Here is a 23,095-nt window from a genome sequence, read left to right on the forward strand (position 1 = left end):
GACACAGACACAGACACACACACACACACACACACACACACACAAGGGGGAGCACCCGTCCTCCATACACAGACCTGGAGACGCACACACACCCTCAGCCAGACGCCACTGTGAGTGGCCTCGGCGGCACATCCTCCCTGCCCCCACAGGGCCACCCTCCCTTCTCCACACACTCATACACACACAGCCTCAAGCCAACATAGCTGGCAAACCCGGCTCCAGCTTCCGCAGCCTCGACTCCTTCTACAGCCTCCCATCGTGGATGAGGAAGAGCTCAGTTAACATCGATGGAGCCTCGGTAAAGCTATTAGCTCAGAGGGGACAGATTCTGGCCTGGCATGACCCTCGCCAGACCCCCCACTTGGCTGGGTAATGTACCCCAGCTCAGATCTTGGGGTCCCTTGGCAGTACTATGGAGCAACTGACATCCTTCCCACGGCCTGGGGACCCCGGAACCATGGAGTCGTGGGCAATACCAGCCTGGCCGAGATGGACACCAAGCCAGGGGGGTGAACCTGGCAGTATAGCCCCAAGTATTGCTGATACTCCGGCAGCTCTGCAGGTTGGAGAATCAAGGCCTGAGGAGAGTTCAGAGCCTGAGAGAACCCGGAGCCCCGGGCCTGTGGAGGGCACTGATTCTGAAGGGACACTGGTGGGGCCGCCTGTCCTGGGGCAGCAAGCAGAGAGCCCGGGACCCGGCTACCTAAAGCTGGAGGATGAGGTGGCAGAGACTTTCCTTAAGGTAAGGCATGTGGAGGGCATCTCTTTTCTTCTTGACCTGGCTCTGTCTGTGGCTGTCTCTGTGACTGTCTGCCCTCCCTTCTTTGGACACTCATCTTAAGGGCTCCATTTCTCTCCACCTGTCTGTCATTCTGACTCTCTCTTGCTTGTCTGCCTACATCTGGCCCTGTCCTTGCCTCCTCCCCCTTTGTCTCTCTGAGAGTCTGTCTGCATCTCCTCTATGAGTTTCTGTCTGTCTGTCATTGGGGTCTGAGTATATTGGGGGAGGGGGATGTGGAGATGTACAGCGGAATTGGAATTTGAAGGAAACAAGATTTAGGGAAGGGGCTCAGGGCTGGGTTGAACAAGGTTTGAGCAAGGGAAGGCCAGGTTTTGGGCAAGTGTCTCCCCTAGAAGATGGAGGGAGCAGGGATTTGGGGGGATAGAAAGGGATTCAGGGGCCATGAAGAGCCTGGAGTGGTGGGAATGGGAGCTCCAACTGGCATTTCCAGGAGGAGGAGGAGGAGGGCAGGGGGAGAAGAGTCAGAGGGTAGCAGGGAGGACCCCTGGGTGCAGATGAAGCAACTTCTCTTAGATATCCATCTCCCTGTGCTTCTCTGGGTTTCGTGGGGAGAACCTTCCTGCCCCTGGGTTCCCTGACAGTAGACAGGCAGAGCTACCACAGGAAGCATTCTGACTAGGAGTGTGTGTTGGGGGGGAACTCCTGAGACTGGGTGCCACCTCCTTTTCATGCCAGGCCAAGCTGAAAACGGGCTTTGGGGACAGGCCCAAGCTGGAGCTGCTGAGGGCTCTGGGGGAGCTGCAACAGCGCTGTGCCGTCCTGAAGGAGGAAAATCAGATGCTGGTGAGGCTGGGAGAGTGGAGCCCGAGTCCTGGCTGGAACCTGGGGAGGGCAGACTCAGACACCCTGGCCCTCTGCTTCAGTCCTCTCCTTACCCCATGAACATACATACCTCCATGTAGCTCAGCTACATGGAGGCAACATGATTCTAAAACCCAAGAGGCTGAACCCTGCTTAGAGTTGTTGAGGACTCCGCCGTGAGCACAGGGTTCTCGCCCAGGGACTAGGTAGCTAGGAGGAAGTCTGGGAGTACTCCCCACATGTACCCCATTCTGCCTGACCCTTGTCAGAGAAAGAGCAGCTTCCCCGAGACGGAGGAGAAGGTGCGAAGGCTGAAGCGGAAGAATGCCGAGCTGGCGGTCATTGCCAAGCGCCTGGAAGAGAGGGCGAGGAAGCTGCAGGAGACTAACCTGAGGGTGGTGAGCATGTGAGGTTGCTGGATAGGGACTGGGTGACAGGGAAAAGGGGGGCTGCGGTGGCCCTGAGGGGCTGTGGCTTCGGAGTCATCGACTCTAAGCACCCAGGAAAGCAGGAACCCAGGGACCCAGGTGTAAGAAGGACAAATATATTGGCCAATTTCTGGAGTTACCCGGGAAGGGAAGAGCTGGGTGGGGAGGCTCCCGAACAGTCAGGGAGCAGAATTCTGGGTTACCACGTGCTGATGCTGGCTGCAGTCTCGCTGAGCTCATCTCAGGGTGTAGAGCTGTTGGAGGCTGGGATGAAGGCCCATCACTGTGACAGCCCAGAATTAGCAGCCTGGTTCGGGCCTAAACTAGGTTGTGAAGTTAACCCTTTCATCCCTGGGGACTGCCAGGATGGGGTTATATGAGGCTGCTGGTCCCCTGAGACGCCAGACACAGGGTGGACGCAGGAGGCCACACTTCCAGGTTTTCCTCCCAAACTCTGCTTTGGGAGGAGCTGAGGAACAGGCAAAGGGTCCCTGTCCTTCAGTGATAACCGCTGGCCTTACTTCTCTGGCTAGGTGAGTGTCCCCGTTCCCCGCCTGGGGGCCAGTTTGGAGTTGTGCCAGGAGGCTCTGGCCCACCAGCGAGCCCGGGACCTCAGTGAGACAGCCAGCGCCCTGCTGGCCAAGGACAAACAGATTGTCGCCCTGCAGCGGGAGTGCAGGGAGCTGCAGGCCAGGCTCACCCTGGCCGGCAAGGTGCGTGGGTGCAAGGGGCCTCTGGTCACCCCCATGCAGCTCAGCCCTTCACACAGCCGCCCGCCCGCCTAACAAGTAGGATGTGAATGAGATGTTAATAAGATGCAAATGAAGCCAGAAGGTGGAGGCTTCTGGGGAGTAGGTTCCCCTGGCAACGGCCCAGGTGGGAGCTAGGAGAAGGAGCTTGAACTGAAGCAAGTGGAGCCTTGTAGGAGTCCCAGACCTGGGGATTTCTGTGCCCCAGGCTTGAAGCCGTGCGCCTGTGAGCTTGGCTGTTATAACCCACACATACGAGTATTTTATCAGGCATTTCATGTGCCTGCCCAGCAAATTAGTTACTATTCCTGTGGATGCCTTCACATGCGCTGGCGGAGGCTTGTGGCTGTAGATGCAAGCACATATGGCCAGGCATGTATGCATGCAAGAATATGCGTGTTCCCGCGCTCCCGAGCCCTCCAGCACGGAGGAGGGCGCGCTCTCCTGGGGGATGGAGTAGGGCAGACAGACGTTAGGCCTGACTCCACTCCACGTCTCCCCACCCCAGGAGGGCTCCCAGTGGCTCCACGTGCGGGACATCGACCGTCTTCTGCGCGAGTCCCAGCGGGAGGTGCTGCGGCTGCAAAGGCAAATCGCCCTGCGCAACCAGCAGGAGCCGCCCCCGCCGCCCCGGTTCCCGGCCCCTGCTGTCCCGGCCCCAGCAGGGGCGCCCGCCCCCGGGGCCCCGGGAGAGGTGAGAGCAAGCTCCAGGGCAGGTGTGTGTAGACCGGGGCTTGAGGGTGGCTCTGGAATCTTCCCCTGCACGACAGGGTGACGGATGCGCACTCCCTGGGTCTGAGGAACTCGCCCAATCCCGGGGGCAGGGTTCTCTCCACTCATCTCCGCTCCTTTACCTGCGCCGCGCCCGCCCTGGGCATCTTGAGTTCTGCTCTCCGTGGGTCTGCACCCCGCAGGGCCCGCCCCGCCGCCCCTGCCGCACAGCCAGTGGTATGGCCCGTCCGCAAATCCCCGGTTGCCCTAGCAGCCGCTGGGGGCCCAGCCCGCGCCGCCTCCTCCCGCCGCCGCGGTAGCGCGGGGACGCCCCTTGCAGCGCCCGCCAGGCCACCCAGGCCCGCCCATGCTCCTCGGGGGCGGCGGTTTGACCGCCCCTGCTCCAGGTATGGGGACCCTCATGGGGCATGTGGCTTAGGCAGCTCCTGTCCCGAGGGCGTCGGGCCCCCCTGCGGAGCCTCAGAATTTAGGGGTCTGATTCCTCTCTTTTGGGCAGCATCTAGGTCTGTCATCTTCTGGGAAGATGGGTGGGAGATAGGGCCCCATAGCGACCAAGGTCCCAGGTGCGGGGTGCTTCTTGTTTTCATTGTGCCCCTGTGGCTGGCCCACAAAGGGGAGATGCACCTCATATCAAGCTCTGTCCTCCCTCAAAGATAAATGGAAGATGGGGCAGGGGCGTGGGGGAAGCCAGGAGGAGGGTCTGGTCAGGTGTTCACTGCCCTAGTATACAGGCCCAGATCTGAATGCTCCAGAACTCCAGCTCTGGAAACACCTCCATGTCTCCTGGGCCCAGACAGCCTCCGAATTCTCTGCCAGTCATCGAAGGACACCTAGGATAGTTATTGAGTGCAGAGGGGGGCTGGCCGCTGCAAGCTAAAAAGGGAAAGCTGTGGCCTCAATAAGGGACCTGCTTCCCAGTACACACGTGGGTCCCAGGATCTCAAAACACTCATGACTTGGGACACAGGGCCATCCTTGGCACTTGAACATCAGTTGGAGATGATGGGATGCCAGGTAGTGGTGTGTGGGCAGATAGTGCCTCCATCCCCCTGCTGACTGTGAGAAAAGGTGGCACCCTCCCACAAACAAGTTGGGCTTGAGCAGGCTGCTCTGGGCCCCTAACTCCTGGGCACTTGCAGGCCACACCCCAGGAAGATGTGGACAACCCACAGGTGGTTGTAGGGGAGCCTGAGAAACTGCACAGGGTGCAGCAGCTGGTAAGTGCCCAGGCCAAAGGCTGGAGGGGACCTGCAATGGGCAGATGGGCCTTCCTACCTGAGGAGCCCTGGGTGCTGACCCATGTGACCCTCATAGGAGTCAGAGCTCAGCAAGAAGCGGAAGAAATGTGAGAGCCTGGAACAGGAAACCCGAAAGAAGCAGAGGCGATGTGAGGAGCTGGTGAGCTTCCAAGAGCCAGCAGCCAGCTTGACCTCCTGCCCCCAAGAAAGCACTTTCTTTCTCACTCTTGGGTTCTCTTTTCCTGTCCGATGCAGGTTGTAGGTGGGTGGGGGTGGGTGGGTATTAACTTGGTGGGCAGGGTATTCTGTGTGGGGAGAGGAGGAGTGTGGGTGCTAGGTCCCTTCCCCAGAGCGTTTCTACTCTCTCAGGAACTTCAGCTGAAAGAAGTTCAGATTGAGAATGCCCGCCTTGTGGAGGAGAACTCTCGACTCAGTGGGAAAGCCACAGAGAAGGAGCAGGTACCACCTACTCTGCCCCAGGTGCTTTAGGGGCCTGGACTCTTGCAGAACCCCTCCCCCTTGGTGAGACACTTCCTTTTGCACTCCAAACTGGGCTAGGGCATGAAGGATACTATTCTTCCTAATAAGGGAGTGGGGGGTGGGGGGGGAGAGGAGAGGTAGGCAGCGGCAAAGCTCACACACTCAGCTCCCTGAAACACCCCTCTCTAGGTGGAGTGGGAGAATGCCGAGCTAAGGGGCCAGCTTCTGGGGGTGACAGAGGAGAGGGATTCGGCCCTTCGAAAGAGTCAGGGCCTGCAGAGCAAGCTGGAGAGCCTGGAGCACGTGCTGAAGGTAAGGGAACTGTGTAGGTGGGGGAGAGGGCATTGGTCCCTGGCACAGGGAGAAAAGGGGACAGTGAGATATTTCCATGAGGTCAGAGGATGCAGTCTTGGTCCCACTTTTTGTGGGATCCCACTTTTTGTGGGATCTTAGTATAGCATTTTTTTGGTCTCCAGCCTCAGTTTCCTTTTTCATAGAGGAATAGAGACAGGCAGCATCCGAGGTACTGCTCTCAGATCTCCTATAGATATAGTGGGGTGGAGGCTTTGGCCTTGACTCAGGCTCTTGTGTTTCAGCACATGCGGGAGGTGGCCCAGCGGAGGCAGCAGCTAGAGGTGGCGCATGAGCAGGCCCGGCTCAGCCTGCAGGAGAAGCAGGAGGAGGTCCGGAGGCTGCAGCAGGTGGGGAGGTGGGGAGGCAGGATTGAGGGAAGGGTGGTAGGCTTTTGGATCCCAGCTTAGTCATCCAGTCATCCAACAAGCATTTACTGAGCACCCACTATGTGCCAGGCACTATGCTAGGCACTGGGGAGAGAGTGGTGAACAAAGACGAGGTTCCTGACCAATCCACACATCATCGGATCTAGGACTGAGAGGATTTCAGCCCTGATCAGTGCAGTGGAGGAAATGAACAAGGTGATATGACAGAGGATGACTGAGAGGGGGGTGATGAGCCACTTGGTCAGGGAAGGCCTCTCTGAGGAGGTGACAATTTAGCTAATTCCTGAAGAGCAAGCAGGCACCAGTCATGAGAGCTATGGGCAGAACACTCTGAGAATGGGGGATAGAAGTTAAAATGCTGTGCAGCAGTAAAGAGCTCGGAGTGTTTGAGAACAGCATGGCTAGAATACTCAGTAAAATCGGGGATGGACAGACTAGCAGAAATTGACAAGCGCTTGATCATGTCAGATTTAGGATCCAAGGAAATAACTGGAGATTTTATTCTGTGCATAGTTAGAAGGGTAGCAGCATGATCCTGTTCATAATTTTGGAGTCCTGGTGTGGCGCTGTAGGATAAGCACTGGACCACAAGGTTGGTTTGAACTTCAGGGTCGGCGGTTCAAACCCACCAGCCACTCCTCAGAAACTATACAGGCAAGATTACTCTGGGAGTAGTGTGGAGGATGAGTTGGGGAGCTGGCATGGAAGCACGTGACTAGGTGCTAGGAGGCTGTTGTTGTAGTGGTCCAGATGGGAGACAATGATGCTCTGGATTGGGGTGCAGACCATAGATGTGGAAACAAGTGGGTGGATTTGAAATATATTTTGGAGACTAAATCAGCAAGACTCATTGTGGGATAAGAGTTGAGTCCCTACTCTGTCATCCATTTTCTGTGTCATCCCACCTTGAAGGAAAGGGAAAACTCAAGGATGAAACTGAGGTTTTGGGTTTAAGCACCTTGATGGAGGGTGTGGTATAGAACAGGTCCAACACTGTGTCCTGGAACCGTTTAATGTTCACATGGAGCAGAAGAGGCAAATCAGGCCCAAGAAGCTCAGAAATAGCATCCAGAGAAGTAGGAGGGAAGGCAGGAGGGTGGCTGTCCCAGACAGTGGGAAACAGTAGATGGCCCCATCTCTTCTTTCCTATTGTTTCTGGCCAAGGTGGATGTTCAGAGGAGACAGCTCCTCAGCCTCTCCTACTCCCAGCCTCCCTTCCTTTCTCCCTCTCTCCTTCTCACCTCCCACCCCCTTCCTGGTTCCTCCTACCTGCCCTCCCTCCCACCTTCCACTTACCCTCCAGCATTTTGTCCCCTCCCTCTTGTAGGCCCAGGTAGAAGCCAAGAGGGAGCATGAAGGGGCTGTCCAGCTGCTGGAGGTAGGGTCCTTTTCAAAGATAGCCACCAACTCTGTCACTTGGGGGAATGGCAGGGAACTTTAGATAAAACTGGAATAGGCCATGTGTATCTGTGTGTGGGAGGTGTGGGGTTTCTAGAGAGGCTTAAACTCTTTGGTGGTTATGTGCCATGGAATCGGTTCTGATTCATAACGACCCTGTACAGGGTTTCCAAGGCTGTAAATCTTTACGGGAGCAGAAAGCCTCATCTTTCTCCCGAAGAACAGCTGGTAGTTTCGAACTGCTGACCTTGAGTTACGCAGCCCGATTCGTAACCACTACGTTAAACTCTTTAGGGCCTGAGAAATCCCCTTGTCTGTTTCTCAGGTTGGGGCATGACTGGGCCAGGGGGCTCCTGAGTTTGGTGGCAGCAGTTTCCCAAGGCAGCCCACCCCTAAGAGACTGCCTTTACTCCAAAATACCCTTCCATTTAGGGACTTCTCAGTCAGCCCAGGGAGCCTGGTTGTCTCTGTCTGGATTAATGGCCTACAGACTAGGGGTTCTCACCTCCTCTCTGCTTTCCTTTCCTGCCACAGTCTACCTTGGATTCCATGCAGGTATAACCTCTTTATCCCTCTGACTCCAAGCTCCCTGGGCATCCCCTCCTCCATATTGCTCCATGCTGCCTGCACTTCATCTCTTCCTGAGTCTCATGTCCATCAGAGGAGGGGGATAAACCTGCAAATCCTTAGATGGCCTGGGTCCCTGCAGGACATGTGGGCCTCTGCCTGGCAGACATGGGGTCCTCCATCCTCCAGATCTGAGTCATTCAGACCATGAGGACGCTCACCACAATCCAACCCATGATTCTCCTGAGACTGGCCAGGGCTGGGGCTCTCCTGATCCCTGAGAAAAATTCTTGGGAATTGGCCTGTTTCTGTCACAAAGATGTTCCTAGATCCCCTGTGGAGTATCTTGTCCCACCTCTGGAGAGCAGGGATTTGGGTTATTGTGGGAGGGTGATGAGCCATGGGGCTGAGAAACTCCTGAGGTGACACTGGTGATGGCAGTAGGGGTGGGAGTGAGCCCTTTTGACCTAGAAAGCAGCCCAAAGCAGGAAGTGACTGCTGCTGACCTGGGGCTGAGGGCATGGAGAGTGTGAGGCCGGCCTAGGTTGGCTCTGGAGGAGGGTTGGGATGAAGAGGTCCCATAGCCCCAAGACTTCACAGGTCAGGAGCAGCCAGGCCAAGGTTGGTTGGGCCCCCGGTCTGGGGCTTGGGTGCCTGTGATCTGAAGCCCTGTGCTCAGGAACGGGCCTGGGCGGCTTTGCTGGGCTCTGGCCTCATCGTGGGTCTTGGCCCAGGTCCGGGTTCGAGAGCTTGAGGAGCAATGCCGCAGCCAAACTGAGCGCTTCAGCCTCTTGGCACAGGAGCTCCAGGCCTTCCGTCTGCACCCTGGGCCTTTGGATCTGCTCACCTCTGCTCTGGGCTGCAGTGCCCTTGGGGATCGTCTACCACCCCCTTGTTGCTGCTCCACGTCCCAGATCTGCTCCAAAGGTACAGTAGATCTCAGTGACTTTAGTCTGGGATTCCCAGCCCTGGGCCTTTTGGAAGGGTGGGTACCCATTGTACAGAACAGGGAGTTCAAGCATCTCAGCCAAGGTCACACAATACACTGGAGCTATGTCTGACAAGAACCAGGGTTCAGTGGCGGGGAAACAGAGCCCAGAAGGATAACTCTCTGAGTCTGGGCCCAGGCATCTCAAACAACTGCTCCTCTCCTTCCAACAAGACCTCTACGGTCACAGCTGGGAGTTGGTGGGCACTAGGGGTCAGTAGCAGGCAGGATGAGCTTGGGTGATCCCAGCTCCACTGACTATAGTCAATGGGCCATAGTTTCCTAAACTCTTAAGGCAGGAAGAATTAAATGCACTTGACCAAGGGACTATGAGGATCATGTGAAATCATGTATGCAAATTACATTTACCTAAACGTACAAGCCCCTTCCCCCGAGCATTTTCCTTCTTACAAGGAAACTTGGCTATGGAGGGCTTGACCCGTGTATCCAAGAAGCTCCACCCTATCTCCCTGGTCCCTCCTCAGGCCACAGGCCCCCAGCCCACGTGCCATCTTCTCTTTAGACCTTGACCTCCCTCCGGGCTCTCCAGGGCGCTGTGCCCCAAAGTCTTCTGAAATTGCCTCAGCCACACTTGCTGGGGCCCCTAGAAGGATGACTAAGAAGGCAGAATCTCTCTCCAACTCCTCTCGCTCGGAGCCTATCCACAACAGCCCCAAGTCGTGCCCTACGCCTGAGGTCAGTGCTGGGGAGGGAACTTGGGGTTCTAGTACTGCCTCTGGAAAAGGGCAAAGGGAAGTCTGCTACCAGAACTTCTGCCAACCTCTTCTGGGGTCCCCAGAAGTTGGGTCCCAACTTGAAAGGTAGAGGCAGACCATAAATTCCTCCTTGTGTGTTCCATCTCTGCTCTTCTGGGCCGGCCTGCAAGTCCCACCTTGGGGCCACCTGGCTCCACCCCTCTGGGGCTCAGGGATGCCCTAGAGTCCTGGGCTGGATGGAGGGAGACACTTTGGCGCCAGGATCCACATAATGAGACTGTTCATAAGGACGTCTGTAGTAGAAGCAGGTGGTTGTGGGAAAGAGCACAGGTTTGAGAATTCAAATCCCAGCTTTGTCCTAAGTAAGTCCCTGACCCCTTTTGGGCTTTGGTTTCCTTTCCTTATATGAATGTTGGAGCTAATAAAGTCTGTCTTACAAAGTTTTGAGGATAACATGAACAATACAAAAAAGGGCCTCACTTAGTATGGCATGCACACAGAAGAAACTAACCACATGACAACTATTACTACACATTCTAGAACATTGCTCACTGTCTTCTGGTCACTTCCCAAACCCCAGAGCGGAGGGGGCAGGTCCGTAGCAGCCCTGGTATCCTACCTTGCCATTGGTGGTAGAACACAGCATTAGGCCTCTACTGCCCCCTCCTGTGATAGAATGGTACTGCTGACACTGGCTGCCATTATGGAGGGGCTGCCCCTGGCTATACCTCAGTCCCCTTTGGCAGAGAGGAAAAGATTGTTCCTCTGGCTGGCCCTGTAAATCTGAACCAGGCTCAGAGAAGCAGGGGTGCCCCCAGGTATGGGCCAGGCAAGTGGACAGGAAGTTGAGTTCCAAGACTGAGCCGCAGAACACTTTCACAGATGAGGGGCAAGGACTTCTTCAGTTCCCTCTGCCCCTTGTCCTCCAGTTCTTTACAGGTGGGCTGCTTTACTGCCTGTCAGCTTGAGGAGCCAAACTGATGTCGGACACCCATTCCCCATACCAGCCATGGTGTGGTTAGTCCTCTCACAGCTGGCTTGGGCTGTAGGGTTCCAGGCAACCCCACTTTCTTTCCCTTCCTAGGGCATGAAGCTGCCAGCCTAGGCAGTGACTTAGGAAGCATCCTGTGCTCCTTGCTATCGGCCTTGACCAGTATGTGCTCACTGCCCTTCTCCCAGGCAATGGGCCCTCCTCAGGCTCCTCCTGGCCACCTGCCCATGTTGTCTTTGGTCCTGGGCCCTAGAGAGGACCAGCCCTTTCTGTTTACCCCCAGGTGGACACAGCCAGTGAGGTGGAGGAGCTGGAGGCAGACAGTGTCTCCTTGCTCCCAGCAGTACCTGAGGTCATCAGGGGAGGAGCCAGGATCCAAGTCTTCCTAGCACGTTACAGGTGGGCCCCTCACCTTTGCCCCCACCCCCAGCACTAGGACCATATGTTAGAATTGGGGGGGTGGCTATAGAAACCCTTGTTGAACATGTGCGCTAACCTATTTGGGCCAAGATGGCACAGTTCACAGTTATAATATGCTTTGCTATGGACAGACAACCACGTTTCCATACAAGCCTGATGCAGCGGGTGAGAGAGGACAAGGCATGGAAGTGGGATGTAGTCACTGCCTTCCTCTTCCTCTTGCCTCCCCCTATAGCTATAATCCCTTTGAGGGCCCCAATGAGAATCCAGAGGCCGAGCTTCCGCTGACTGCAGGCGAGTACATTTACATCTATGGCAACATGGACGAAGATGGCTTTTTTGAAGGTAGGAAGGTAGTGCCCCTGCCTCAGAGCCTGTGTTTCCAAAGACCTCCATCCATCCATACCCTCTCCCCAGCATGTACAGCTGACCACCACTTTTTAGACTCAGCCAAAAGGCATCCAGAGACCTCAGCAGCCAGTGGGAAAGGGAAAGAAAGGGGTCTGAGGAGGAAGCAACTAGTTTGCCTGTGGGTTTGGCTCTACACATGGCCCAAGGCATACTCACAGGGAATTGGAGCTAAATTCATTTTGGTGCTTGCAGGCCTGGCATGGAGCCAGGCATGGAACATAGATTCAGTGTTGGACTCCAGTCGGGTGTGGAGAAGAGGGACCAAGATGCCAGGAAAGGGTCTTCCCATGTGGTTAGCCCAGGGCCCAGGCAGGGGCTGAGTTTCAGGGCAGATCTCAAGTTCCTGTCAGGAACTGGGGGTTCACCAGGCAGGACTCCATTACAGAGAGTAGGCAACAGCAGTAGGGCATGCCCAGGATTGCCTGTGGGAACCTCCGCCCGCCCCCCCCATTGTTTAACAGAGGGGAGGGTGACACTGTGTAGAGATTGAGATGAGGTGTGGACAGGAGCAGGATGAAGTCCGTATGGGTGTCATGATGACAGGTACACTTTTGTGTACCTGTGTGGAGTTTAGGAAAGGCGTTAGGTCTGTGGTTACAACATCAAAGCGTTGGGTTTGTAAGGCCAGGCCTTCAGAATCTGTGCATCTCCTCTTCCCTGGGCCTATGCCTATTATTTGAGTGGACATCTGGAATGATGGTATCTGCTCTGACTGTGTGGTCTACACAGCTAAACTCCCATAGGGTTGAATTACAGAGAACTGCATTATGAAGCAAGTAAGCTATACTATTTTTATGAATTACAGAGAATTGGATTATATAGCAGGTAAACTATGCTATTTTTATGAAAAAGAAAACCAGTTTGTTTTCTGGGGGGAGGGAATCAACAAAATCATAAATATTAATTAATCATAATTTACTAGAATTTGAACTGTACAGTCTGGGATAGATTTAAAAGGATGTAGACAGCCGGAGGTTGTTTGTTGCATTCATCATTAACATTTAGCTAAGTGACCGCTTCATTTATGCCTGACCCACCGGAGTTGTTGGTGGAATGAACCTCCAGAGTGTATGCTTCAGCTTTAGGCCTGCAGGGCTGTAGGTGAGTTTAGTGATAAGACACCTACCTTTAATCTCACACAGCTCAGCGTTTCCGTAGCAAATCACCACAAAGCTTGTGGTGTCAACACCAGAACTATAGTCTCTCAGAGTTCTGGAGGCCAGAAGTCCAAAAACACAATGTTAGCAGCACTGTGCTCCCTCCAAAGGCTCTAGGGGGAGATTCCATTCCTTGTCTCTCTCAGCTCCAGGGGTTCCAGGGGTTCCATGTTCTGTGGCTGCATCACTCCAGTCTCTACCTCTGTGGTTGCATTGCCTCCCCTTCTCTCAGGGCCTCCCCTCTGTGTGTCTCTTATAAAGACATTTGTCATTGGCTTTAGGGCCCACCTGGGTAATCCAAGATGATCTTGAGATCATTTAAATAACTACATCTGCAAAGACCCTTTTCTCAAATAAGGTCACATTCGTGGGTTTCAAGGATTAAGATGTGGACGTATCTTTGGGGGGGCCACCATCCAACCCACTACAGCCCTTATCTTACCTAGTTTTCATTTTTCAAAATTTCTCACATCTTTCTTCTCCTACCATCAGCAGAGTGAGAGGAGAAAGAAAAAACCCGTTACTGTTGGGGAAACCCCAAGGCCTCCCTGCAGCTAAGAACTGTCTTGTCTCACTCTTCGGCCCTAAGCTCTGCCAGACATCCTATCTTTTCTCCCGGTGAGGCGCAGCAGCCACCAGCTTGGCTGTTCTCTGGGAATTTCTGTCCTTCCCACAAATTGGCTGTGATACGACATGCTGTTGCCAACTTTCTTCTTCCTTGACATCCTTCAAACAAACAACCTCAAGTGTTATTGCCAACTCTTCTGGGGCCCTGACTCCACGTAACAGCCTTACGTTTGGCTTCAGCCTAGGTTGGCTGCCAGGTCACGCTCCTTGCACGTACATCTCCAGTGGGTCCTAATCCACTCTAGAACCCACAGGTGACTTCTCTGGCACTTAATCTTTCCCTCACCCTGACAAGATGGTTGCTCTCCTTTCCCTGTGCATGCTGGTTTCCACCCCTCCCCTACTCCTCAGGGATGTAAAATCCCACCATAGGAGCTTCACAGTCAGAGTCTGATTTCTCATCTTGGCACTATTCCCCCAATTTTAAATATACCCACCCACTGCCATCAAGTTCATTCATATTCAATAGTGACCGACGTAGGGTTTGTGAGGCTGTAAATCTTTACAGAAAGCCTCCTCGTTCTCCCTCAGAGCACCTGGTGGATTCGAACTGCTGACCTCACACCACTATACCACCAGGGCTGATGTACAGCAAAGTTAAATAGTCCACTTGTTGTTGTGAAGTGCCGTCGAGTCAGTTCCGACCCATAGCAACCCTGTATAGGGTTTCCGGGGAGCAGCTGATGATCCACTGAGTACCTAGAGATCCATAACCTAGCTTCAACAGCTGTTACCATTATTGCCATCCTTGTTTTATTCATATGTTGTTATTGTTAAGTGCCGTTGAGTCGGTTTTGACTCATGACAACCCTGTATAGGATTTTTGAGGAGTAGCTGGTAGGTTTGAACCATTGACCTTGTGGTTAGCAGTCCAGTGCTTATCTTAAAAGAAAGAAAAAAAAGGGTTTGACATTTCCTTAGAACATGGACAGTTCTCTACACGCTTGCATCTCCTATATTCTTATAGCATCACCTGGAATCATGTTACATAGAATCTTAACTCCACTAGCTCTAATGAATTAGAGCCTGCATTTGAACAAATCTCCAGCTTAAATTCATACTTGAATTTAAGAGGCACTGTTGGACAGTTCCTGGGTGGCACTTGACTTCTAAACCAAGGTTGGTGGTTTGGACCTACCCAGAGGTACTTCAGAAGAAAGTCTTGGCGACCTGCTTCTAAGAAGTTACAGCTTTGAAACCTTGTGGACCAGCTCTGCTCTGTAACAGTAGGGTTCACTATGAACTGGAAGCCACAAACTACTCATAGCCACAAAAAATTACTGTAACTCCCTAATCCAGATTTTGATTGCTCTCGCCCTTTAAAAGCACTGACAGGTAAATGTTGATATGAATCACATGATTGGGAGCAGCCCCTGACCAGTACTGAAATGAATTTAATGGTGAGGTTTTTTCTCAACTTTCTGTTTCCTGATCCCTGTCCTTCCCTGCCTGCCCTCTGCTAGGGGAACTCATGGATGGCCGAAGGGGCCTGGTCCCCTCTAACTTTGTAGAGCGTGTGTCTGATGACGACCTCCTGACCTCTCTCCCTCTGGAGCTGGCTGATTTATCACACAGCTCCGGCCCTGAACTCAGCTTCCGGAGTGGAGGTGGTGGGGGCAGCAGCAGTGGGGACCAGAGCAGCGGGGGACGGTGCCAGCCCCAACTGGAGGAGGAGGATGTGGGAGATGAGCTCAGCCTGAGTCCACCCCCAGAGGGACTTGGTGAGTCCCATGCTGTGCCTTATCCCCGCCGTCTGGAGCTTCTCAAGCAGCTGACCCACAGCATGGTGCTAGCCTGGGAGCCGCCCCCTGAACAAGTGGACCTGCTCGGCTATCATATCTGTGTGAACGGAGAGCTGCACCAGGCTCTGGGACCCGGGGCACCCCCCAAGGCCGTGCTTGAGAACTTGGACCTGAGGGCCGGCCTTCTCCATGTCTCTGTGCGGGCCCTGACTAGCCAGGGCAGCTCTGACCCCCTGCGTTGTTGCCTGGCTGTGGGTGCCCAGGTTGGGGTCGGGCCTAGCCAGCTTCGGATCTACCGACTGACAGCCACGTCTGCTGAGATCACCTGGGTGCCCGGCAATAGCAATTTGGCCCATGCCATCTACCTCAATGGGGAAGAGTGCCCACCTGCCCGCCCCAGTATCTACTGGGCCACCTTCTGCAACCTGCGGCCTGGCACACTCTACCAGGCCCGAGTAGAGGCTCAGCTCCTACCCCGAGGGTCCCGGGAAGCAGACTGGGAGAGGCCGGAGCAGAGAGCAGCCACCCTGCAGTTCACCACCCTCCCAGCAGGTGTGCAGGCCAGGGCACAGAGGGCTGGGGGTGTACTGTCCATACCACCTGGAGGCTGGTGGCAAGGGAGATCTGCTCTTTGCATTTTCAGGGACAGGGCAAATCGGGCTGGAATCATTATTGGGCATCACTAGGCCTTGTATCCCTCCCTCCAGGCCCACCTGATGCTCCGCTTGATGTGCAAATTGAGCAGGGACCCTCCCCGGGAATCCTGATCATCAGCTGGCTTCCAGTCACCATTGATGCTGCAGGCTCCTCCAATGGTGTCCGGGTCACAGGCTACGCCATCTACGCTGATGGGCAGAAGGTACTGCCCACCTACTGCATCCCGCCTCTGCCTACCTTGCCTAGTCTCTTGGCCTGACACAGAGGTGCCCAATCCCTGGTGTTTGGGCACGGTGTAACAGATTGACTAAGGGCATACACTTCGGCATTAGATGACAGATTCGAAAATTAACCCAACACTTGTGGTCAGGAGGCTGAGAGGAGACAGGCTTCCAGAAAGCTTAGCATCGCGGCACAGGGCAGCTGCCCGTGCTATGCTTGTGCCCCCGCTAGTCCATCTCAGCCTCCCTTTCCCAGCCTCTTCTCCCTCTTCACTGCAGATCATGGAGGTAACGTCACCCACAGCAGGCAGTGTGCTGGTGGAATTGTCGCAGCTGCAGCTGCTGCAAGTGTGCCGCGAGGTGACCGTGCGAACCATGTCACCTCACGGCGAGTCAGCAGATTCCATTCCGGTCCCTGTAGCCCCAGCTCTGGCTCTGGCCTGCCTGCCAGCCAGGGTTTCCTGCCTTTCACCCAGACCAGACCTGGAGGCCAGATCACCCTTTGCTCCAGCCTCTCCAGGGTTTGGAGACCCTAGTTTTCCCCTCTGGTGTCCTGACCCCCATGGAACTCCAGAGCCCTCAGAGGTCCCCTCAGCAAGCCCTCTCAGTGAGGCATCAAGAGAATCCCAAGAGGAGCCTCCAGTATCTTGTTCCCAGGTACCCTGGGCTGTGTGAGCCAGGAAGAACTGGTAGGGTTGGGAGAAGGGCCCGGGCTTAGGACCACTCCTCAGTGCCTACCATTGCAGGAGGAGGTGGGTATAGCGGGCGTCTTGGAGGAACAGAGGGTCAGCAAGCCAACAGTGGACGAGAGAGGCCCTGGCTCTACAGTTCCTGAACTAGCTCTGGAAGAGGCTCAGTGGGCCACAGGAGAGGCCTGCCCAGTGCCCTGCTCCACCCAGGGAGCCCCGACCCATCGGATACCGTGTATCGAGGCCAGCCAAGGAGACACAGGGTCCGGACTGAGGGCCAGTGTTGAGGTACAGGGCTGAGGACAAACCATGCCACCCCCCCGATTCCTGCTACCCGAATCTAGTTGCTCTTCCCCTTGTTCTCCACTCTGGTCTGTGCTGTGGGTCTATTTGGCGTTCTTTTCTTCCCAGGTCTCTCTCCATTTTTGCTTCCATCCTCTTGGTCTGTCTTGCCTCAAGATTCAGGAAGGCTCCCCTGCCATCTGCATACCACTCATATTTCTTCCTGACTAGGGCTGGTCCTACCTAGAGCCCTCAGCACCCCTCACTGCCCCTCCCATCGCCCTCCCTTGTCTGCCTCTTACAGAGAGATAACCCAGCCGAGCTTGGGCTCCATGTGGTGACCCCCCTTGTGGACCACAGTCGTAACTCAGACCTGTCAGACATCCTGGAGGAGGAGGAGGAGGAAGAGGAGCTGGCCTCCAGGCCTTGCTCTTTTCAGAAGCAGGTTGCTGGCAACAGCATCAGGGAGAACGAGGCCAAGGTAACGGAGTGGGAAGGACTGGTGGGCCCTAGACCTCAACCTTCAGCGCCCCACTACCCTGTGTCAGCAGCTGCTCCAGCCCCACCGAGCACCAGCATCCTTCTAGGTGTGTGGCTGGGGCCCAGGTGTGAAGTGACCCAGGATGGCCTCTGGCTTCCCGGGTAGAAAGGAGAGAGGAGGAGTCCTTTTCTGCATCCCCTGCCCCTCTGCCAGATGTAGTGCTCAGCTAGCAGGGTCCTTGTGTTAGGAGCTCTGAGTCTGGGGAGGGGGGTCTCACTGCTTTTATAGGCACAGTCTTCTCCCCTGTATGTTCCCCTCCAGGGCCTGATCCTAGGGTGTGCCCCTAATTCTTCTTTGGACTCTGCCCTGGTGATGTTGGGCATGCCCCATCTTCCCCGAAGTGGGGGAGGATTGTGGAGGAGCGGGGAGATGGTCCTGAAGGAAACTGAGGGCAGGCTTGGGGTTGCCCCCAGCTCCCACCCTCACTTGAAGGCAAAGGTCCCACCCCTGCCCTCTTGCCTGCGGCCTCTTCCGCTGCTCCCTGCCCCCAGCCCCAGTCCGACTCAGGTGAGACCGACAGTGACGAGGAGATTCTGGAGCAGATCCTGGAGCTGCCCCGCCAGCATTTCTGCAGCAAGAAGCTCTTTAGCATCCCCGAGGAGGAGGAAGAAGAGGAGGATGATGAAGAGGAGGAGAAGCGGGGGGCAGGCTGCTCTTCCCGAGACCCGAACCTGCCTGAGCCTCTATTGCTAGGGTCAGGCTACAAAAGTGCTCAGCCCCAAGGCTCTGGCTTGTGCCCCTTGTTTCCTGAGCCTTCCAGGACTGAGGACCACTTGGAGGATGTGCCTGGACTAGTTGGTGGAAGCAGCCAGAGGAGAGGCGTTGGAGCCCCGGAGAAGCCCCCAAACCGCAGGCGGCCCCCAGACCCCCGTGAACATTGCAGCCGGCTTCTTGGCAACGTCGGGGCCCAGCCCTCTGGACGACCAGGCCCCACACGGGAGCGGGGCGGTGCCCCTGTGGGCGAGGGGACCAGGGCTGGACCAGAGACTGGTGGCAGAGGGCAGCTGACCCTTTCCCGGAAGTGCCCCAGTGGTCGGACCCTGGAATCTGGCCTGGCTAGCTGCCTGTCCCCCAAGTGTTTGGAAATCAGCATTGAGTATGATTCTGAGGACGAGCAGGAGGAGGGCAGTGGGGGCATCAGCATCACCAACTCCTGCCACCCTGGAGAGGGGGAGGTCTGGGGCACGGCGCCCATAGGATGGTCCAGGGGGACTCTGAAGGCCAATTCAGCCCCCAACCCCTGCCCATGCCCCCCGGGCTGGGAGAAAGGGGAGCCAGAGCGGCGAGGCTACAGTGTGATGAGCAGAGCCAAAGACTCAGACTCCCGGGTCCGTGCCCACTCCCACCCTGGGCAGCCCCCTGCCTGCTGCCACCCGTTGGTGGTTGTGCTTGCTGCCTACCAGCCACTTCCATTCCACGCTGCGCCTCCATCAGCAGAGGTGGTGCTGGACCTGTGGGCTCCCTCACCTGCTCTTCCCACCCACATTCCACCGCTTTGCTGCTTCTGCCAAACAGAACTGGGATGCACAATATTCTGTTGCTACTAGTTACCAGTTGCTGCCAGCCAGCCCCCTGCTCAGGCAGGACAGCTCTGTCCTTGGCTTAGCTAGTTAAAGCTTCAGGATACTGACTGGGATGCCATGTCCAACGTCACTGACCCTGATTTTGACACGAGGCACCATTCCAAACACACCTGATATCTAAGCTTAGTCCCCTCTCCTGCACTCATCTACTACTGGGTGCCTGGGCCTCCCTTCCTGCCCATTCCCCATGATGGAGTGTCTGATCCCTCCAGAGAAGAATGTTGTGCCCCTGCTCTGCTATGCTGCTTAGGCTGGAGGGGCAGCGTTGGGGAGCAGGCGCCAGCCAGAGGGCCAGTGTGTCACCTCTACTGTCTGTTGCCTTGTCTTTTCAGGCAGTAGATATGGGTGAGCCCAGAGGGCAGGACAGCTCTGGGCGAAGGGGCCCTGCACGGAGAGGGGCACGGGCCCCCAGGCCAGGCTCCAGTGAGCTGGGTGAGTGCCTGAAAGGGGCTGGCTGGGCATGAGGGGCCTCCTATGACCCCTTGCCCAGAGCTCATGGAGATGCTGCCTCTCTCTCCAGCCTCTCTGAGGAGCCCCCCGGAAGAGGTGCTCGCCTCCCAGGACCTACCTGTGAGGCTCTTTGTGGCTCTGTTTGATTACGACCCTGTGTCAATGTCACCCAACCCTGATGCTGGGGAAGAGGAGCTTCCCTTCCAGGAGGGGCAGATTCTAAAGGTGACTGGGCTTAACTCCCAAATCCAGCCAACTGTCCCTCCTCTTTCCCCTCCGGAGCCATCAGTGTCAAGATGGGGGAAACTGCTTTTAGATCCAGGCTCTGTCACTGGGAAATCTTGGGTAGATTATCTAACCCCTCTGTGCCTCCTCATTGGCAAAATGGGGCAATATTAGAGCTACCTCACAGGGTTGTTTGAGGAATAAATGATTCTATAGATACAAAGTCCTTGTACTCCCTGGCACATAGCACACTGAAACTGTTTCCCACTGTTAGCATTATTTTTTACTATTCCTCCAAGTATTTATGAAGTCCTGGTATGATGTTGTAGGATGAGCACTGAACTGCTAACCACAAGGTAGGCGGTTTAAACCTAACACACACACACACACACACACACACACACACACACACACACACACAGAGAGAGAGAGAGAGAGAGAGAGAGTTTGCTATTACTCCCAGGTTAGAGATCCAGTCTGGGGTGGGTTGGGGAGTAGACAGGTAGACATTGTTCTGCTGGCCCAAGTATGGTGCTGCTGGTGTTCAAGGCCTGGGGAATGGTCTCCTGTCTTTGTCTCCAGGTGTATGGGGACAAGGATGCCGATGGCTTCTATCGGGGTGAAGGTGGGGGCCGGATGGGCTTCATCCCCTGCAACATGGTGGCAGAGGTGTCTGCGGACAGTCCTGCGGGGAGGCAGCAGTTGCTCCAGCGGGGTTACCTATCTCCAGATGTCCTTGTTGAGAGCTCAGGTATGACCTGCTGTGTCCACCTGCCATCACCCTGTTCCATCCCATGCTCGTGCTGAGGACTTTGTGTGTCTGGAGTGACTGGGTACCTCAGGGTCTTGTGGATACTAAGACAAGTGTGGCCTTGCCATGGGTGCATTGTGTACCTTGGGGCTTTTTGCTGGGGTTGGGGGTGAATGTCCTTAAAATATTCTGAGGAAACTCCCAGAGTCACTGTCCTGACCCCGCCTCCCCTGCCTCAGTTTCTCTCTGACACCTACTTGCCTTCCTGGATCAGGAAATGGCCCTCTTGTGTACTCCACAGCCCGCACAACTGGGCCTCCCCCAAAGCCCCGCCGCTCCAAGAAAGGTAGGTGAGACTCTCACCCCCTCCATGTTGGTAACCTGTGTGCTGGGTGGGTGAAGGTGCTCTGCCTGATCTCAGGAGTACTAACAGACTTTCATGCACTTCTCCCCGCCTAGTGGGAGGCTTCTGTCTCATGGGAATGGGGGAGGGGGGTAGTCATGACTTTTGCTCTGAAGAGCCCTGGTTTATGAATTCTGTGCAACGTGAGCATGTCCCTTATCCTCCTTGGGCCTCAGTTTACCACCAAGCTGGGCTTAGTGTTTTCTGAGCACCCTCTCCTCATCCTTTGTCAGAGGACCAGCACTTTGCCTGCCCTGTACCACCCCGGTCTGGGGTGAGGCTGGAAGTGGGGGGCAGAGCTCTCAGCACACTCTTTTCACAGCAATGCTGGATGCTCCTGCCCTGCCCTGCCCTGCCCTGCCTAGGTGAGGGATTGCCACTGGGCAGAGGAGATTGGGCAGGAGGGATGCGACCCTTCTGCTTTCTCTCCAGGATAGGCAACTAGTGCGGTGGTGGAGAATGGGAGTCAGCAGGCCTCCAGTACAAATGATAGGACTGGTGGGCAGTGTCTAGAGACTTCTGAGCATTCTCTCCCTCCTCCCTTAGGCCCCCCCAAGCCGGTCTCCTCTGCTGGCCTGAAAGTTCCCCACCCCATGGTGGCAGTGTTTGACTACAACCCCCGGGAAAGCTCTCCCAACATGGACGTGGAGGTGAGGACTTTCAGATAGAGCACAAGCGAACTTGGGCGATGGCAGGACCTCCCAGGACCTGACACCTGCTCTTGGTCTCCACAGGCGGAGCTGCCCTTCCGAGCAGGGGATGTCATCACTGTGTTTGGGGGCATGGACGATGATGGATTCTACTATGTGAGAATAGGAGGGTGCACTGCACCCCACCTCATTGGCCCTTCACAGAGAACTCTTGGGGGAAGATGAGGGTGGGCAAGTGTCCAGATGACATGTCCCATGACAGTTATGTTCCCCCAGGAGCTTCAGGGACAGTGGGGGCAGGGCTGGGGGAACATAGGAGGAGGCAGTCCACTTCTTCCTGGTCTCATTCTCACCAGCATCTCTTCCCCAGGGGGAACTGAATGGAAAAAGGGGTCTTGTTCCATCCAACTTCCTGGAGGGTCCCGGACCTGAGGACAGGGAGCCAGGGAATTCCCTGGCCGAGAATCAGGTCAGTGAGGAGCTGGACTCCCAGCTCAACAGTGTTGTTTCTACCCTTTTGGGGTGGTGGTGGACTGGCACAATGTCATGGAAGGGGACAGCTGGGGTGGTAATATAATCCAACGCTGCCCCAGGGTGTTGACTTATGGCCTGAGGATTACTGTGGAGAAGTAGGAAAAGCTCTCTCCGACTGCTTGGAGTTGGGGTGCTTGTCCTTATCTGCAGAGGTGTGATTGCTGATCTCCAGGGCATTGACCCCACTACGCACACTCTGAGCAGATGCAGTGCAAAGAAGGGGGATGGACACGCAGTGGGAAAGGATCCTCTAGCCAATCACAGTGCTCGTTTCAGGGCCACCCTCCTTACCTCTGGTCTCCCAGGAGCCTCTCTGCTTTACGGCCTCAGTGTTTTAAAACAAGCAAGGCCTGAGTTCCTGGGTTCTTATTTTCAGAGCTTACCTCTCCGTGGAGTGGGTGGGATACAGTTCAGCTTCTAGCCTTAGAGGGGCCAGGCCCTAACCAGAAAACCTCGGACTGCCATCGGCACTAGTTGCAGAGCTCTCAATCAGACATGCCTTTGTGACCTGGGTGACAACCGGGTGGAGAGTGGACGCCTCTGACGGTAACCATCTCTCTTTGGTCCCTGTTCTCAGAGAACGAGGAGGAGAAGAGTCCAGTGCTAGATGGAGATAGATAGATGTAGAGAGAGCAACATGTAAGTGGGGGGACTGGCCTCCCTACATCCCATGGAACTCCCCGCTCCCCATTTCACCACCATCAGTTCTGCTCTGTCGCAGATGCCCAAGCTCAGCTGGCTCTTCCGCTTTCTCCCAGAGAATGGAAGAGGGAGACCTCGCCTTGTGTCAGATTTGGGTATAGAATCATTCTCCACCCCCTCACTGCTCCCCTTACCTTGCCTTCACCCTGGGCAGTACCAGCTGTCATGGGAATATATAAGTCATCTTTGTGTGATGTCATATTAGCGGATTCCTTATGTTCTATAACACATACAGCTTATAGAATATTACATGTGACTCATCAGTGTGTTATGATATTATATGACTATGGTACTATAATATTGTGATTATTATCGGTGATAGAAAGATGACTCTCTAATGGGTATCACCAGTAATAATAATCTCCTCACCCCTGTCTTCTCCATCATGACTTGGTAGGGTGATCACATGTATGATTTTAC

The 23,095-nt window shown here is 55.3% G+C and overlaps 1 protein-coding gene across 1 annotated transcript; it reads left to right on the top strand.

Moving 5' to 3' along the window:
• Positions 1–412: 412 nt before the first annotated feature.
• Positions 413–22,580, top strand: BZRAP1 (benzodiazepine receptor (peripheral) associated protein 1). The gene is made up of 30 exons (XM_006832392.1): positions 413–742; positions 1,478–1,585; positions 1,873–2,001; positions 2,565–2,744; positions 3,289–3,474; positions 4,652–4,729; positions 4,827–4,910; positions 5,120–5,209; positions 5,420–5,542; positions 5,827–5,931; positions 7,298–7,348; positions 7,903–7,923; positions 8,670–8,862; positions 9,447–9,619; positions 10,914–11,029; positions 11,286–11,395; positions 14,709–15,539; positions 15,695–15,846; positions 16,145–16,522; positions 16,612–16,842; positions 17,141–17,317; positions 17,869–18,705; positions 19,293–19,392; positions 19,481–19,635; positions 20,218–20,386; positions 20,661–20,732; positions 21,303–21,439; positions 21,524–21,595; positions 21,810–21,908; positions 22,551–22,580. The coding sequence occupies exons 1-30, from the start codon at positions 413–415 to the stop codon at positions 22,578–22,580; spliced, it is 5,517 nt and encodes a 1,838-aa protein (XP_006832455.1).
• Positions 22,581–23,095: the final 515 nt, after the last annotated feature.

Source organism: Chrysochloris asiatica, unplaced genomic scaffold (assembly GCF_000296735.1).
Source record: "Chrysochloris asiatica unplaced genomic scaffold, ChrAsi1.0 scaffold00007, whole genome shotgun sequence".
NCBI lineage: Eukaryota > Metazoa > Chordata > Mammalia > Afrosoricida > Chrysochloridae > Chrysochloris > Chrysochloris asiatica.